Genomic DNA, 13,789 nt, shown 5'->3' with positions numbered 1-13,789 from the left:
CTGTGTTCTGGATGTCTGCAGCAGCCTACTCACTGGCGAGCTGCTGGGCCTCCATCTCTCCCAGTTGCCCAAGGGCTCTGGGCTCTCCTGTGAAGTTCAGGTCTGCCGGCCACGGCCAGGCAATCACGGCACTCGTGAGCCCAGCGGCGGGAGGGAGTCACCCCGGCCCTACAGAAGCGGCAGGGGCCGACTTGCCCCGAGCTCCCATCACCGATCTGAGGAAGGAAAAGGTTTATAAAACAAAACAAAAAGAACTAATAACAGTCTTCGTAGTGGAGGAGCAACCCTTCCTAATTAGTCTTTATGGCCAGGAAATTGGAAACACACAGGGCAGCTCTGCGGACTTGGCATGTTGTCCTGGTGACGCTGTTTAGACCTGGCGGGGCCTAGCTTGGGGAGGGCAGCAGAGAAAGGCCGCGGGGGGCGCTGAGGGAAGGGAGAAGGCTGGGTGTCAGCAGAAGGGGCCCCCGTGCTCTCAGCTGCCTTGGCCCCAACTCCCTGCACAGCAGCCCCGCCTCCTGGACACTGGGCTCCGCCCCCCCACCCCCCACCCCCCCCACCCCCGTCCCGCTGTCCCTGGGGAGAGCTGCTCACTGTAGGGCAGTTAGGAGACATTCCTAGTTCAGTCCTAGCCAGGCAGGAGCTCTTCCTGCAAGGCCCTAGGTCCCAGGCATGACTGGTGGTACTGGAGGGAGAAGCAGGTGCTCTAGTGCCATTGGGTGGGGGGCGGTGGTGGGAAGTTGGGGTGAAAGGAGGGAAATGCCTATTTGTCAAGTGCCTCTTAGGTACTAAGTAAGCCCTTTGCACATTTTCCTTCTCACAATTGGAGGAGGAGATGACCCTCTTTTCCAGGTGAGGACCCCCATGCCCTCTCCATTCCACAGATGAGCCAGAGCTGAGGAACATCACAGCGTTCGGGGACCGGTCACCTGCCTGTCGTAACTGCCCTGCCTCCTGCCAGAAGACCCCTGGGAAAAGTTCAGCCAAACAGAAGGGATGTGGTTCTTCCCCGAGCATGAGGAGTCACTGAACCAAGCCCGAGCATGAGGACACATACTGCAGATAGCGGGGGTGAAGAAACCACCTGCTGAAAATGGGGACTCCAGAGAAGCCAGGCTCCCCCTTCAGCGCCACGGCCCAGGGGAACGCAGGGCCCTGCCTGCTCCCGTCTCCCGCAGGTCTCGACACCAGCACAGAGCAGTCACACAGACTGATGGGCTGTCACAATCCTGCCCCAAGGCAAAAAAACCCCAAACCTTAGATCCTGAGGTCACAGTCCCTTAATAGCTGGAAAAGGTCAGACAAAAGGTTCTCACGAGTACTCCGTACCCTGTCAGCATTCGTCATCTGAGATCTCATCTGACTTACACCAGCTAATGACACTGTAGGGCTGCCCTGCACCCTGGGTGGGGGGAGGGGGGTGCTTGCCCCTTGCGCAGTCCCGCCCGCGCCCCGCCTCTGACAGCCAGCAGACCAGCAGGCTGGATTCTTCCAGCGGCTGCTGTCAGGATGCAGGCAGCGTCCTCTCCATCTCTCTGCTTTGGAACATCGATAAATTTTACAGCTCAACCTGGTTTCCGTCTCTTCTGTAGCAACAACGGTCTTAAAAATAAAATTAGAACCAACACATATTTTTGCTATCTTTGGGCGTTCTCCTAGACCTCTGAAGGGTCCAAGCTTGTGAAGGCTGGACAGCAACGTGTTTAGAATTCTGTCATCAGCGAGCTTTGGGTATTCATGATGCCAGGGGTGCCAAATCAGCCCTCCCACAGCAAGGACAGTGACCAGGCAGAGTGCAGCCCCTACCCCGACAGTCCCCAGAGTCAAGCGTACCCCCTAGAGGGGGGATGAGGCCATCGCTCCAGTGGGAGGAGAGAAGGAGATCAGGATGGTCTCTAGTCATGGTGGAAGGAGGGACACACTGCCACCACAGGCTGTCACTGCCCGGCCGTGAAAGGCACAGGTTGCCACCAAACAAAGGAGATGGAACCAAGCCTGGCAGTGTTTCATTTCCAACAGGGGACTCCAAGTTCTCAGCTTAAAGTAAAACCAGAGAGACAGTACCCCGAAACAGTGCCCACAGAAAGAAGAAAACACCCGGGAAACTGAGCAGTCAGGGCCCCTCCGGCCCCGGCTGCCTCAACACTCTGTTCTTCCAAACAGAACCAACCAGGGTAGAGGCCACAAACTTGGCCAAATGACGTCTTTCAATCTGGTGTGCAGCATGATCTCCTGGTAACTAAAGGTAGTTTTTCACCACTCATGTTTCTGCAATTCAAGACCACCACTCAACAGACAAGAAAAATAAAGACCACGAGCATGGTGGCTGTGAAGCAGAGCCTGAAGCGAGTTTCCCTCCTTTCTGGATCTGAGGACACAGAAGCCTCTGGCCCGGTCCAGACCTGCTGAGCGAACACAGCTCATCCTGGGGAGGCATGGGTGCCCCCGCTGTAGGGACAAGCACAAGAAGCAGCGCAGGTACCCACATCTACCCCTTATACCGCAAGACCTCACTCTTGGGGTGGCTCAGTGGGTTAAGCCTCTGCCTTTGGCTCGGGTCATGATCCCAGGGTCCTGGGATCGAGCGCCGCATCGGGCTCTCTGCTCAGCAGGGAGCCTGCTTCCCCCCACCCTTCCTGCCTCTCCACCTACTTGTGATCTGTCAAATCAATAAAATCTTAAAAAAAAAAAAAAAAAAAAAAAAAAAGACCTCACTCTCATTCCCTGAGAAGAAAGGACCGTGTGGTTGCTGGCATCTCGTTCTGTGAATCTACCCAGCAAACTGTGCTGGCCCAAGGCTCAATTCTGAACCCACGGCTGGAGAGCTGCTTCTTGTCCTGAGGACACGATGGGGTCCTGCTTTTGGCGCAGTCTCCCCTGACAGCCTGGTTAATGTCCAGGGAGCCTACGTGAAGGGCTGTGCAAGCCAACCAGAGACCTCAGCCTTGCCAGGGCTGTCTTCTCGTGTAAACACACGCTCTTAACACTAACCATGTCTCGCTCCAGCCTCACTGGCTCACCACAGCCACTACTACTCAGAGTGGCTGCCAGGGTCACCGGGAGGAAGGGAATTTCCAGCAAGGCCACAAGAAAGGAGCAGCTTAGAAAAGGTCAATCAGAATGACCCACTCTGGATTCTGCCTCCTCACAGCTGCCGGCACTCTGAAGATAGCGAGAGGGGTGGGAAGTGCCAGGAGCAAGACAAAGGGCCATCTTCCCAGATGAGGGCAGAAGGAGACAGCGGCTCCGACAAGCTGGAGGGCTGCCTGCATGGGGGCCTAGAATTGGGTGCCTGGCCCAGCTGTGGCTGCAGCTGGTGGGCACAGAGAATGGGGCGAGGCAAGCACAGAACCTAGTGCAGAGCCTGCTGCTCCCGCCAAGCTGAGGGGTGGAGAAGAGGGCGAGGACAAGGACAAAGACCAACCAGCGCTTCCTTAGCCCATCAGGGACACGGCCCTAAGCCTTCGGAACCAAAATGCAAGACCTCATGCTCAGGTCACCTGTGCTATATCTTCTGAGGATGGGAGGATAACCCCTGACTTGTATGGAACAGATAACACTTTCTATTTAAAACAAAATCAGGGGGCACCTGGGTGGCTCAGCTCAGTGGAGAGTCTGCTTCTCCCTCTCTCTCAAATAAATAAAATCCTAAAAAATAAATAAAATAAAAACAAAATCAGCTTCCTAAGGCTCTCTGACCCAAAGCAAATCCTGGGGGTGAGATCACAATCTGGGCAACTAGCATCCTTGACAACAGTCAATCCTAATAAAGAAGTCTGACTCGTCTTCCGTCTTCTAGCTTCTGGCAACCCCCGCTCTGCAGTTCCCCAACAAAACAAGAGGCATGGCTGTGCCCACAGTGGGTCCAGCTTGAAATAACATTCTCAGGTCTTTAACCACCCAACCTTCCCTTCGAGCTGATCTAGTCTGCTCCAGGTTTGTGCCACACTGAAGCCAACATTTCCCGCGGCGGCTTTGCTTTCCTCTGGGGCAGGTGAGTTTCCATCTCCAAAGGGATTCAGAGCTTTCAGATACATCTCACGTCTAAATCACATTTATTGCTCATTTTTTTCACTGCTTTTGAGACTTCTATTACTGATGCTATGATAGGAATGTAAGACAGTCACTAAGGAAGAACTTAAAAAGGAAATGGGGGAGGGACGCCTGGGTGGCTCAGATAGTTGAGCGTCTGCCTTCGGCTCAGGTCATGATCTCCAGGTCCTGGGACTGAGCCCCACATTGGGCTCCCAGCTCAACAGGGAGTCTGCTTCTCCCTCTTCCCTGGCTTATGCTCTAATGAATAAAGTCTTAAAAAAAAAGGAAACTGGGGGCACCTGGCTGGCTCAGTCTGTAGAGTACACGACTCTTGATCTTAGGGTCATGAGTCTGAGCCCCACATTAGGCACAGAGTTTACTTCAAAATAAAGGGAAGTGGATTTAAATATAACCTATGGCATCTAAAAATTTCAGATTTAGAAAGTGCTTCTAACACTCCCTTAACTGGCCTCAAACACACCTGAGCTGCCAGAAGTCAGGGGACACCTGACAGGACAGGATCGAGTGACAAGGCCCCTAGCAGGGCACTGGGACCAGATGTGAGTGAAAGCGTGTAAAAAATGGGCACAGTCTCCAGCATCTTTGCCTTTTAATATAAGATTTGTTTTCATCATTTCTGAGTGTAACACATTTCTTCTAAAAATAGAGCTCTTTGCTTGTTCTGAAACTTAACTTCCACTTGGAGGTGACAGGGCATAAGGCTGACTGTAGTTGTGGGTGACGCGGGTTCCTGGTCACAGACTCTTCACGGGACTCTGGATGCTCACGGCGAGGAGTTGTCCACTTCAAATCCATGGTACTGAAGAAACACGACAGAAAGTTCCGAGCTCCCATCCACGTCTGGCGTGGACCCACCCGAGCACGGCTCCCATGGGCTACGGGACCAAAGGGCAGCAGCCCCTCCCCCAGGAGGTGCGGACAGAAGGATCCTGCACACGTCCACCAGAAGAGGGCAGGGTCCCCTCCGAGCACACCGGTTAAGAATGGCAAGTGCGCAAACACACAAGACACAGGGACACAGGGCTGAGGATGTGACACTCCTGCCCTGGGCCGATGCAGACCTGGATTTAATATCATGGAACTTGCTGGGGTTTTCTCACAATACAGATGGAAAGTGAGAATCTCCCCTTGCCCCCAAGAAGAGCCTGGTTAGCTCCTGAATCCAAAGATGCCCTTGATATATCCAGTGAGGCCACTCTTGGTCTTCTGCTCCAACTTGTCCTCAAGAGGTGGGAAAGCCACATGGTTGAGGGCCAGGTCAAAGAACAAAGGCTTGCAAGGAATGGGCTGGAATCCTGGTGGGAAGTGCACGAGGTTGGCTTGCTTGGTGACGAGGGAAGGGTCCAGGCAGAATGTCTCAAACCGCTCGACCAGAGGCTGGGAGTCAAACCAAAGGAAGGAACCCAGGAGTTAATCACAGACCACCAGCGGAGTATTCACTACATGCTTAGCACACAGTTCAGAGCCTACGTGGACAACCTCGCTTCATCCCCACGAATCTGCTACAAGGGTTCTGTCACGTCCACATCTCATAGCTGAGAGTCACTGAAACCTACAGAGGTTGGGAGAGGCACGGTCCGGGACTGGAGACAGGCAAACTGGACCTCCCCGCCAAGTTCCTAGCCGGCTGTGCTGCACGGCACACGTTCCTAACCTCCTTATCTGGGGTCATCTGGCTGACATGAACAGACCTTATACAGGCAGCTGCGAGGTCTCTGAGCAAAAGACAGGTGTCTGCTTAGAAATGAAGGGTTCTTGGGCACCTGGGTGGCTCAGTGGGTTAAAACCTCTGCCTTCAACTCAGGTCATGATCTCAGGGTCCTGGGATCAAGCCCCGCATTGGGCTCTCTGCCCAGCAGGAACCCTGCTTCCCCTTCTTTCTCTGCCTGCCTCTCTGCCTACTTGTGATCTCTCTGTCAAATAAATAAAATCTTAAAAAAAAAAAAAAAAGGAAAAACAATGAAGGGCTCTCTGTTCAACTGAGCACACATTTCTAGTGAGTTAACGAATTCTATTCTTCATTCCTCAAAAGCCACAGCCCAAACATACCTTGTTGTCCTTGACTTGGGAGGAAATGTCTGTTTGGTGGGAGTCACTTGCATCTGAAAGTTGCACAGGCATTCAGTAAGAACAGGGAAAAAACATGCTACAGTCACAAAGGACACATGTCACACGTTTGCGTTCTAAATCCCAAGAGCAAAAGCAGCAACATGTGGGGAAGTCAGCCCTTTCCTTCCTGGGCCAACGTCTGCTAAGCAGTACAGAAAAATAGACGATAAACCCTAGAAGCAACGTTGTCACGCCAGCGGAGCCCCAATGGTTTTAAGAAAATTATGTTAGGGAAAAGGGACAGCGAATTGGTTCTCTAAATTCTTCCACACAGGGGCACCCGGGTGGCTCTGCTGGTCAAGCATCTGCCTTCGGCTCGGGTCATGATGTCCCAGGATCAAGCCCCGCATCGGGCTTCCCCGCTCAGTGGGGAGTCTGCTTCTCCCTCTACCCCTCTCCTGCTCACGCACTCAATCTCCTTTCTTGGTCTCTCTCTCAAATAAATAAAATCTTAAAAAAATAAATAAATAAATTCTCCCACACAGTTTGATGCCTTCATGTGGCAGAAATAATGGCAGAAAAAAATAAAAATCTCACACATTATGGAATTGGTGTAGGGGGTGGGAGAGAGGAGAGATAGCAGCAAAGGAAATCTGGGAACACAGTCAGCACATAACAGGCAAGTGGCTCACCCAGGATTGCCGCTGCCTGCAGAGAACATTTTTCTGACCTCACTTGCGTGATGAGCTCTTGCACGTCGGGCAGGTCCTGTAACGATTCAGAAAACATGGACTCACGAGCCAGAGCCGGGCCAGACAAGTGCACCAAACTAACCCAAGCTGAGCGATCCCACCATTATTTTCATAAGATTTTAGACTTTATAAATGGTTTATCGTATTAAAAACAAACAAGAACAAAAACAAAAAACGCTAGCTTGGGGCATCTGGCTAGCTCCATCAATAAAGCGCGTGACTCTTACTCTCAGGGTCAAGCCCCATGGTGGGCATGGAGCCTACTTAAAACAAAACAAAACCAAACCAGCACTTAAAGCTTACTTCAGACAGGAAAAGGATGCCTTAGCCCAACTAATAATGCCAGGAGACAGCAGTGAGGATAACGATGTTAGCAAGCAGCGTATCACGGCTGCATGTACAATGGGCCTGACGTTTTCCGAGCAATTCACGCAGCCGCTAATTCCATTGTCATAATAATCCTGAATGAAGCCGTACTCTGCTTTACAGAGGAGGAGACTGAAGCACGAAGGGCCCCCAAGGCAGGCTGCAGTCTCTCACCTGGCAAAATCCAGAAAGATCTGAACCCTCCTGCCCTAAGCTCAGACTTCAGACAGACAGGGATCTGTACGTGCTTCTTCCTGACTCCTGGGATATCCATCCACACAGTCTCCCTCCACATGCCGGCGCCGAGGACACCCCAGCGTTACGCTGCCACCGTGCTGGTCCCACACACCCTCGCCTACTCCTTCCCATCTGCACCTTCACTCGAGGACTCCTCTATCTGGCATGCAAGTCTATGGCTCGACAAAACCTTAAGCTGTCTGAGGGCAGAAGCCTGGTGTGTTCGTTGCCCTGGAACCCAGCGCTGCTCTGAGGGAACAAGCGAACGCCCAGAGAGCCGCGGCTCCTTCGCCGGCCTGACCAGGGCAATCCCAGCTCGCCTTTTCTAAACGGTCTCCATTAATAAATACATGTGCCTGGATTCCGTGGGCCGGCTGGGGCTTCGATCCCGACACCATCACAGCAGTCCGCAGCTTAAGAAGACAGCGGTCATTCAACAAGCAGGAACACTAAACCACCAGGTACTTCCGAACATCAGGTAAGCGCTGAGGTACACCCAAACTGCCCCGGGGGAGGGGTGCTAAAATGCAGATTTTGACTCAGCAGGCCTGGAGTAGGGCCTCAGAGTCTGCATTTCTAGCAAGTTCCCAAATGCTGCCGGCGTACACGTACACTTTGTGGAGAAAAGCTTCATCAGTGGTTCTCAACTCAGCTGCACAGCACAATCACTGAGGGGCTTTACAAAATTCCAGTGTGCACCCCAGACCCCACAGGGATTAGAAACAGAATCTCGAGGGGTGAGACTCAGTCATCTTTTAAAAATCCCAGGTGAGGGGCGCCTGGGTGGCTCAGTCAGTTAACTGCCTTTGGCTCAGGTCATGATCCCAGGGTCCTGGGATGGAGCCCCACATCGGGCTCCCCGCTAAACGGAGAGCCTGCTACCCCCTCTCCCTGCTGCTCTACCTACGCTCTTAATTTCTCTCTCAAATAAATAAATAAATACCTAAACAAAAAAAAAATCTTCCAGGTGACTGTAACATGCAGCTGAGTCTGAAAACAATACTTCAGATTTATTTTAACCCAAGGAATGGCTTTCCTTCTTAGTACCCGCGTCCGATCGCAGGCCTGGAGCGCGGCAGGGAGTTACAGCACGCAGCTCCCAGGCGCTCAGGGCCGCCCCACACCCACAGCTGGCCAGGGGGCACCCCACACCCTCCCTGGGCTTGGGGCAAGGAGCAGCGGCGCACCTTCAAGCTGTTCCTGAAGGCCCCGGCGTCAGAATTTACTTCGTTTGCGTACTTCAGGACTCGGTCGTACAGGACAAGGGCTTCACTCCACTTCTTCACCAGCACGTAGGACTGAGCAATGAAAAAACACCTGGCAGGGAAGGGAAAGAGCCAGAGTATTCTAGAATAACAATTACCCAAGATCGAGACTTTCCTTGAAGTTCAGGCTCAATTTTAGATCTGGAAACAGGCTTCTTAACCTCGGGATCGCTGCGGGGAAGACCCTGACATTCCCCGTGCCCCAGGTTACCAGGCGACCCTCCACTCTTCCCTGCACTGTGCATGTCCCACACGGTAACAGACCCTCTGTCTTCTACTTCCTTTCTAACTCTGCGGCTCCCAAAGGCACACGGTGGAGGCTGGAACAGGTACGGAGGAGGAACGCTGCCTGGCCCAAGTAGGAATCCCACCCACTGCCCACGCGTCTGGCCAGCTCGCTCATCCCTGCTCACTTCTTTTTCAAAAACCCAACCCAAGAATCCACTTCCTAATGGAAACTATTCCACTGGAGTCAACAGAGCCTCAGGGCCGCTGGTCCTTGGCAGGCCATGGGCCAGGAGGAGAGCTAACAAGCGCGACGATGGGGTGTGTTGGAGTCAGAGTGCTGGGGTGTGAGGGCCGAGGGGCGGGGGGATTACACACCCGGCTCTATTCTGCCCACACCCTTCCCTTGCTCCAGCCTTCCTCCAACTTACAAATAACACGACTCATTTAAAAACAAAAACAAAAAATGGAGGGTTAGCTTTCTCCTAATTCAGTTCAGCTTCTACTCTGGTTCTGTCAAGGAACACCTTTTCCTATACTTGTTCCTTCTCCGCTGGGAGGAAGGAGGGAAGAGGAGGGAGATGACCTTTAACTTGTGCTCCCCAACCTCCCCCGCCCTATCCAAGGAGCAAATGAGGTACACTGGAAACTCCCAGCCAGTACCTTCAGCAAAGACATCCCCTGAACATGCTGGGCTGACTGTTCTGACCACAGGCAAGGTAACCATACAGCCAAGCCAACAACCCAGTCTTCTGGAGTCTGCCCATGCTCCCAAGGCTTACAGAGCCAGCGGGCAGCACAGGAGAGCCCCACGTGCATCATGGGACCTTACCTATAAGCCTTAAACACCAGCGTCTTGAGTCCTATCTCTTTCTGGAAGGCTCGGTCCTCCTCTAAGCCAGGGAGCTGGAGCAATTCCACCAGATTCTGCATGAGAGATGCAACAAGGAAACTCATGAAGAGCAGGCTGCAGACTGGGTTTCTGACAGGAGACCTTGTAAACACACACAGGCAAAACACCCGAGCCGGAAATAACGGGAAGGTCCGTGAGGAGCGGCTTGGCGGCAGCCACACCTGGTGTCACCGCCACCCCCTCTCGGCTCCTAAAAGCCTGTCTGTCCTTTCCGTCGCGGCTCACCCCTCATTTCCTTCCGAGATTTCTCAGACCAAGTCAGCTAGTGGGCATCTCCTGGTCTGATCTGTCAAGACTGGCTCTCCGGCTGGCATCTCCCTTAGAGGCCTGGATGGTGCGTGGACACGTCCCTCAATCTTACTCACTGGCCAACTCCCAGCCGGCCAAGACTGTGGCCTCAGGTCTCAGGAAGTCCCCCAGGAGAGAGGACCTTGCACAGGCGAAGCGCTCAGTGGACCCCGAGGTCACTGGTCTCTATGTCTACGCATCAACACGCCGAGGCTGAGCGAGAACCAGGCCTCTCCTCCTGAGCCACCAACAGCTGCTGCTGGTCCCAGTCCTTCGCTACGCAGAGCGAGGTCATTCTGTGGCCAACACATGCAAGGACAGGCTCCGGTGGCCCAGTCCTAGAGGGTCACCTGTAGAATGATGTCATAGAGCCGGATGAGGTCCTGGGGCCGTGGGGAGCGCTTGCTGTCATCTTCCGGCTGCTGCTGTAGTGCCTTCTGCAGCCCCTTGGCCATGTTCTCATTCCGCCTGATGGCTGTTGACAGCTTGATGTAAGTCAGGTAGCTGGAATGTACCACACGTCAGCTCAGGTTATGCTCAGGGAAGCTGGCGTTCTGAGAAGAGCACTGGGCCACAAGCTGGGACTAACCTAGGGGAAGGGCGTGGGGGCGAGGGTGTGTCACTCAGCGGGCCATCTGACCTGGGCCTCAAGCTCAAGGGGGCCCTCAATTTTGGCAATTCGCTGGCAGGTCTGCAGGGGGCCGGGATGACGCCTTATGACGAAATCTGATTTCAGTTTGAATTATATCCTCTGTTTCTGTCTTAAAGAGCCACAAAGCTACTGACTTCAGAGGTCACGGTTAGTCCTTGAGATGATCTATGGATGGCAAGCCGTTCCTGGAACAAGGATGAGTTAACTGCCTGGCCCACATTACAAGACGCTGCGCTCACACAACAGCTGCTCCTACTCATCCGATGACCTTCTCTTCTCAGAAGACACTAAGGAATGGGTTTCTTTGGAGGGTTCTGCGTACGAGCACCTGCACATACCGGAGACTATGCCTGCTTATTTTAACTGTACCACCTGGAAAATCTCTTTTAATATCTGGGGACAAGAATACAGTAGCTGAAAAGTCTGTTTAAAAAGCATTTGTGGGTGGGGGGTAGTACTTAGGGCTCTAGATCTCCATCCTTCTCTGGTAGAAGAGTAGAGGCACCCTTCGGAGAAGACACAGCCTGGGGACAACTATACATGCATAGTTGAGGTCAGGGCTCCACAGTGAATGCCGGGGATTAAGAGACTATCAAGTCCTAGGTGCTGGCCCCCTAGCCTTCTCCTATTCGGCTTCTAGAACAAGAGCTGCTGGTACATTCTGGGGATCTGACTTGCCCTCAAAAGGGCCCTCCAAGATTCTGGAGTCAGGTTCCTGGGTAGAAGGGGAGAAGAAGAACACCCCCAGTGAAGCCCACAGCCGATGAGCCCCGCCCACAAATGCAGAGTTCCTGCCACACAAGCCATATGCTTTAACAGGAGATGTCGAAGAATCACCAGTTAAAAAAACATCTAACAAGACAGAAGAGACCAAAATCGGGGGTGGGGGTGGGGGGGAAAGCAACTTGGACGAATCAGACTTTGCAAGAAGAAAATTTCAGAAAACTATTATTAACCTCAGAGAGGGAAGACTTTCTGGTCATAAGCTTAGAATGAGAAACTTTTACAAAATCAATACTTAAGCGTGACTGGGTTGTTCAGTCGGTTAAGTGTCTGCCTTCGGGTCAGGTCATGATCCCAGGGTGCTGGGATCCAGCACTGCGTCAAGCTCCCTGCTCAGTGGGGGCTCTGCTTCTTCCTCTGCCCCTCTACCCATCCCTGTCTACACACTCTCTAATGAATAAAATCTTAAAAAGAAAATCAGTATCAAAGGACACGCACAAGCCCTCAGAAATTAAAACAGTGCATGAAATGAAAAGGCCTATAAGGAAGTCAGCTGGGAGGTCGGGAAGAGTCAGGGCGGGGAGTGGGCGCACAGCAGGAGCGAGGGCTGTCCCGGGAAGGGGGACAAAATACCTAAATCCAAAAATCAGTAAGTAGGAACACACACACATTATTTGGACACAAAGGTAAATACCAAGAAAATTTGTTTAAAGAATTAAAAGTGGCTGCTTTGGAGAAATGGGAGAGAAAGGTCAGGAGATGGGTTTTCCTGAAGCTCTTCAGAAAAAGGAGATTCTCCAAATATTATTTAGAGCAGTAGAGGAATGTAGATGCCTCTTCGGAAAGTTTTATTAAAATACAAGAGCGACCTGATTCCTGCTGTCAAACTGTCAAAGCTGGGCTCCAGTTCCTTTTTTTTTTTTTTTTAAGATTTTTAAAATTTACTTATTTGAGAGAGAGAGAGCGAGAGCTGAGTACAAGCGCAAAAGCAGGCAGAGTAGCAGGCAGAGGGAGAGGGAGAAGCAGGCTCCCCATTGAGTAGACAGCCTGATGCGGGGCTCAATCCCAGGACCCCGGGATCGTGACCTGAGCCGAAGGCAGGTAATTTAACTGACTGACCCCTCAGGCACCCCTGGGCTCCAGCTCCTAGCTGAAACCCATGATCCTGATTCCAGCTAGATGTGAAGGTGGGAGGATGAATCCAAGGCTATGGGGGCATCACAATTTGAAGGTTTTCTGAGCCCTGTTAAAGTCTCAGGGTCTTTTCAAGGTTAGGAAGTTGGATCAACTCCTGATTCTGACTCTGTGGCTGTTAACTATAAACACGTCCCTTACCCTCCTGGGCCTCTGCTTTCTCACAGGACTGCTGAATACTAGAGAGCAAACGGTCATTGCTGCTCAATACCCCTCGATACCTCTGGCACTCCATTTGACATTCGCTAATACTGAATTCCCTGATGTAGATCAAGGAGATCAAGGTACAGGGAGGTGTTTTTACCAAAAAGGGAGGGGTTAGGGGAACGGCTGAAAATAGTGCCAGGTTCAGGAAAAAAGTTACAACCAGTAAGTAAGCAATGAAGACTTCAAGGTCACATGGGGTAGAGAATCTAATGAGAAGTGTAGTTTTCCCAGGTCATCGGATCCTTCTCCCCACAAAGTCCCAAAACTGTCACTCTTCCTTCCCTCCCCTCTTCAGGGTGAGAATGAGCCACACCTCTAAAACAAAAGTAAACTTGACAAGGTGATTTAAAAATGTGTATGAAAGAGCAAAGGGACAGAAAGAGTTCAGCTGTGCCTGAGGAAAAACCTGCTGGGGGATAAGCTCCACCAGCCACCGGGACTCGAGGCACAGGCATTTGCTGCGCTGGTGCCAGTACAAAAGGTGGATCAGCAGAGCGGAGGAGCGTCCAGAAAAGAGCGCGCGAGGAGAAAACGGGCCGTGTGCCGGATGGAGCCGGCGGACAGGCCGGTGTGTCCGTCAACTGCCCCGGAGCCATCCACAGCCTCGTGGAAAAAAGGTGAAGCAGATCCTTATACCACGCTCAAAAACAAACTCCAGATAGAATCAAACTGGAGTCGAAGCAGAATTTAAATGAAGAAGAGACGAAAGAAAACATCTGGAACACAGAGGAGAGTAACTTTCGGAGCCCGGCTCAGGGCGGCAGTTACCTCTAGGAAGAGAAAGAGGAACCACCAGTGTGGGGCCACAGGGAGCGTCAAAGTCACCAGCCACATTCTCACTCTTAATGTACGAAATTTAAAA

The 13,789-nt window shown here is 52.3% G+C and overlaps 1 protein-coding gene across 2 annotated transcripts in view; it reads right to left on the bottom strand.

Annotated features, from left to right (window-relative positions):
- Nucleotides 1–4,628: 4,628 nt before the first annotated feature.
- The window catches only part of SRP68 (signal recognition particle 68), a 34,223-nt gene continuing 25,062 nt past the window's right edge, over nucleotides 4,629–13,789 (bottom strand). For both annotated transcript variants that reach the window (XM_032870571.1, XM_032870572.1), the window contains 6 exons: nucleotides 10,502–10,655; nucleotides 9,783–9,877; nucleotides 8,648–8,777; nucleotides 6,798–6,873; nucleotides 6,106–6,158; nucleotides 4,629–5,433 (listed from right to left, as the gene is read on the bottom strand). In XM_032870571.1, the coding sequence (XP_032726462.1) occupies nucleotides 5,206–5,433; nucleotides 6,106–6,158; nucleotides 6,798–6,873; nucleotides 8,648–8,777; nucleotides 9,783–9,877; nucleotides 10,502–10,655 (736 nt within the window). In that variant the 3' untranslated portion in view covers nucleotides 4,629–5,205. The remainder of the gene's footprint in view (nucleotides 5,434–6,105; nucleotides 6,159–6,797; nucleotides 6,874–8,647; nucleotides 8,778–9,782; nucleotides 9,878–10,501; nucleotides 10,656–13,789) is intronic.

This window comes from Lontra canadensis, unplaced genomic scaffold (assembly GCF_010015895.1).
Source record: "Lontra canadensis isolate GAN:19392208 unplaced genomic scaffold, GSC_riverotter_1.0 scaffold41, whole genome shotgun sequence".
Lineage (NCBI taxonomy): Eukaryota > Metazoa > Chordata > Mammalia > Carnivora > Mustelidae > Lontra > Lontra canadensis.
Note: the sequence above shows the minus strand (reverse complement) of the source record. Positions and strands in the feature narration are given on the sequence as shown.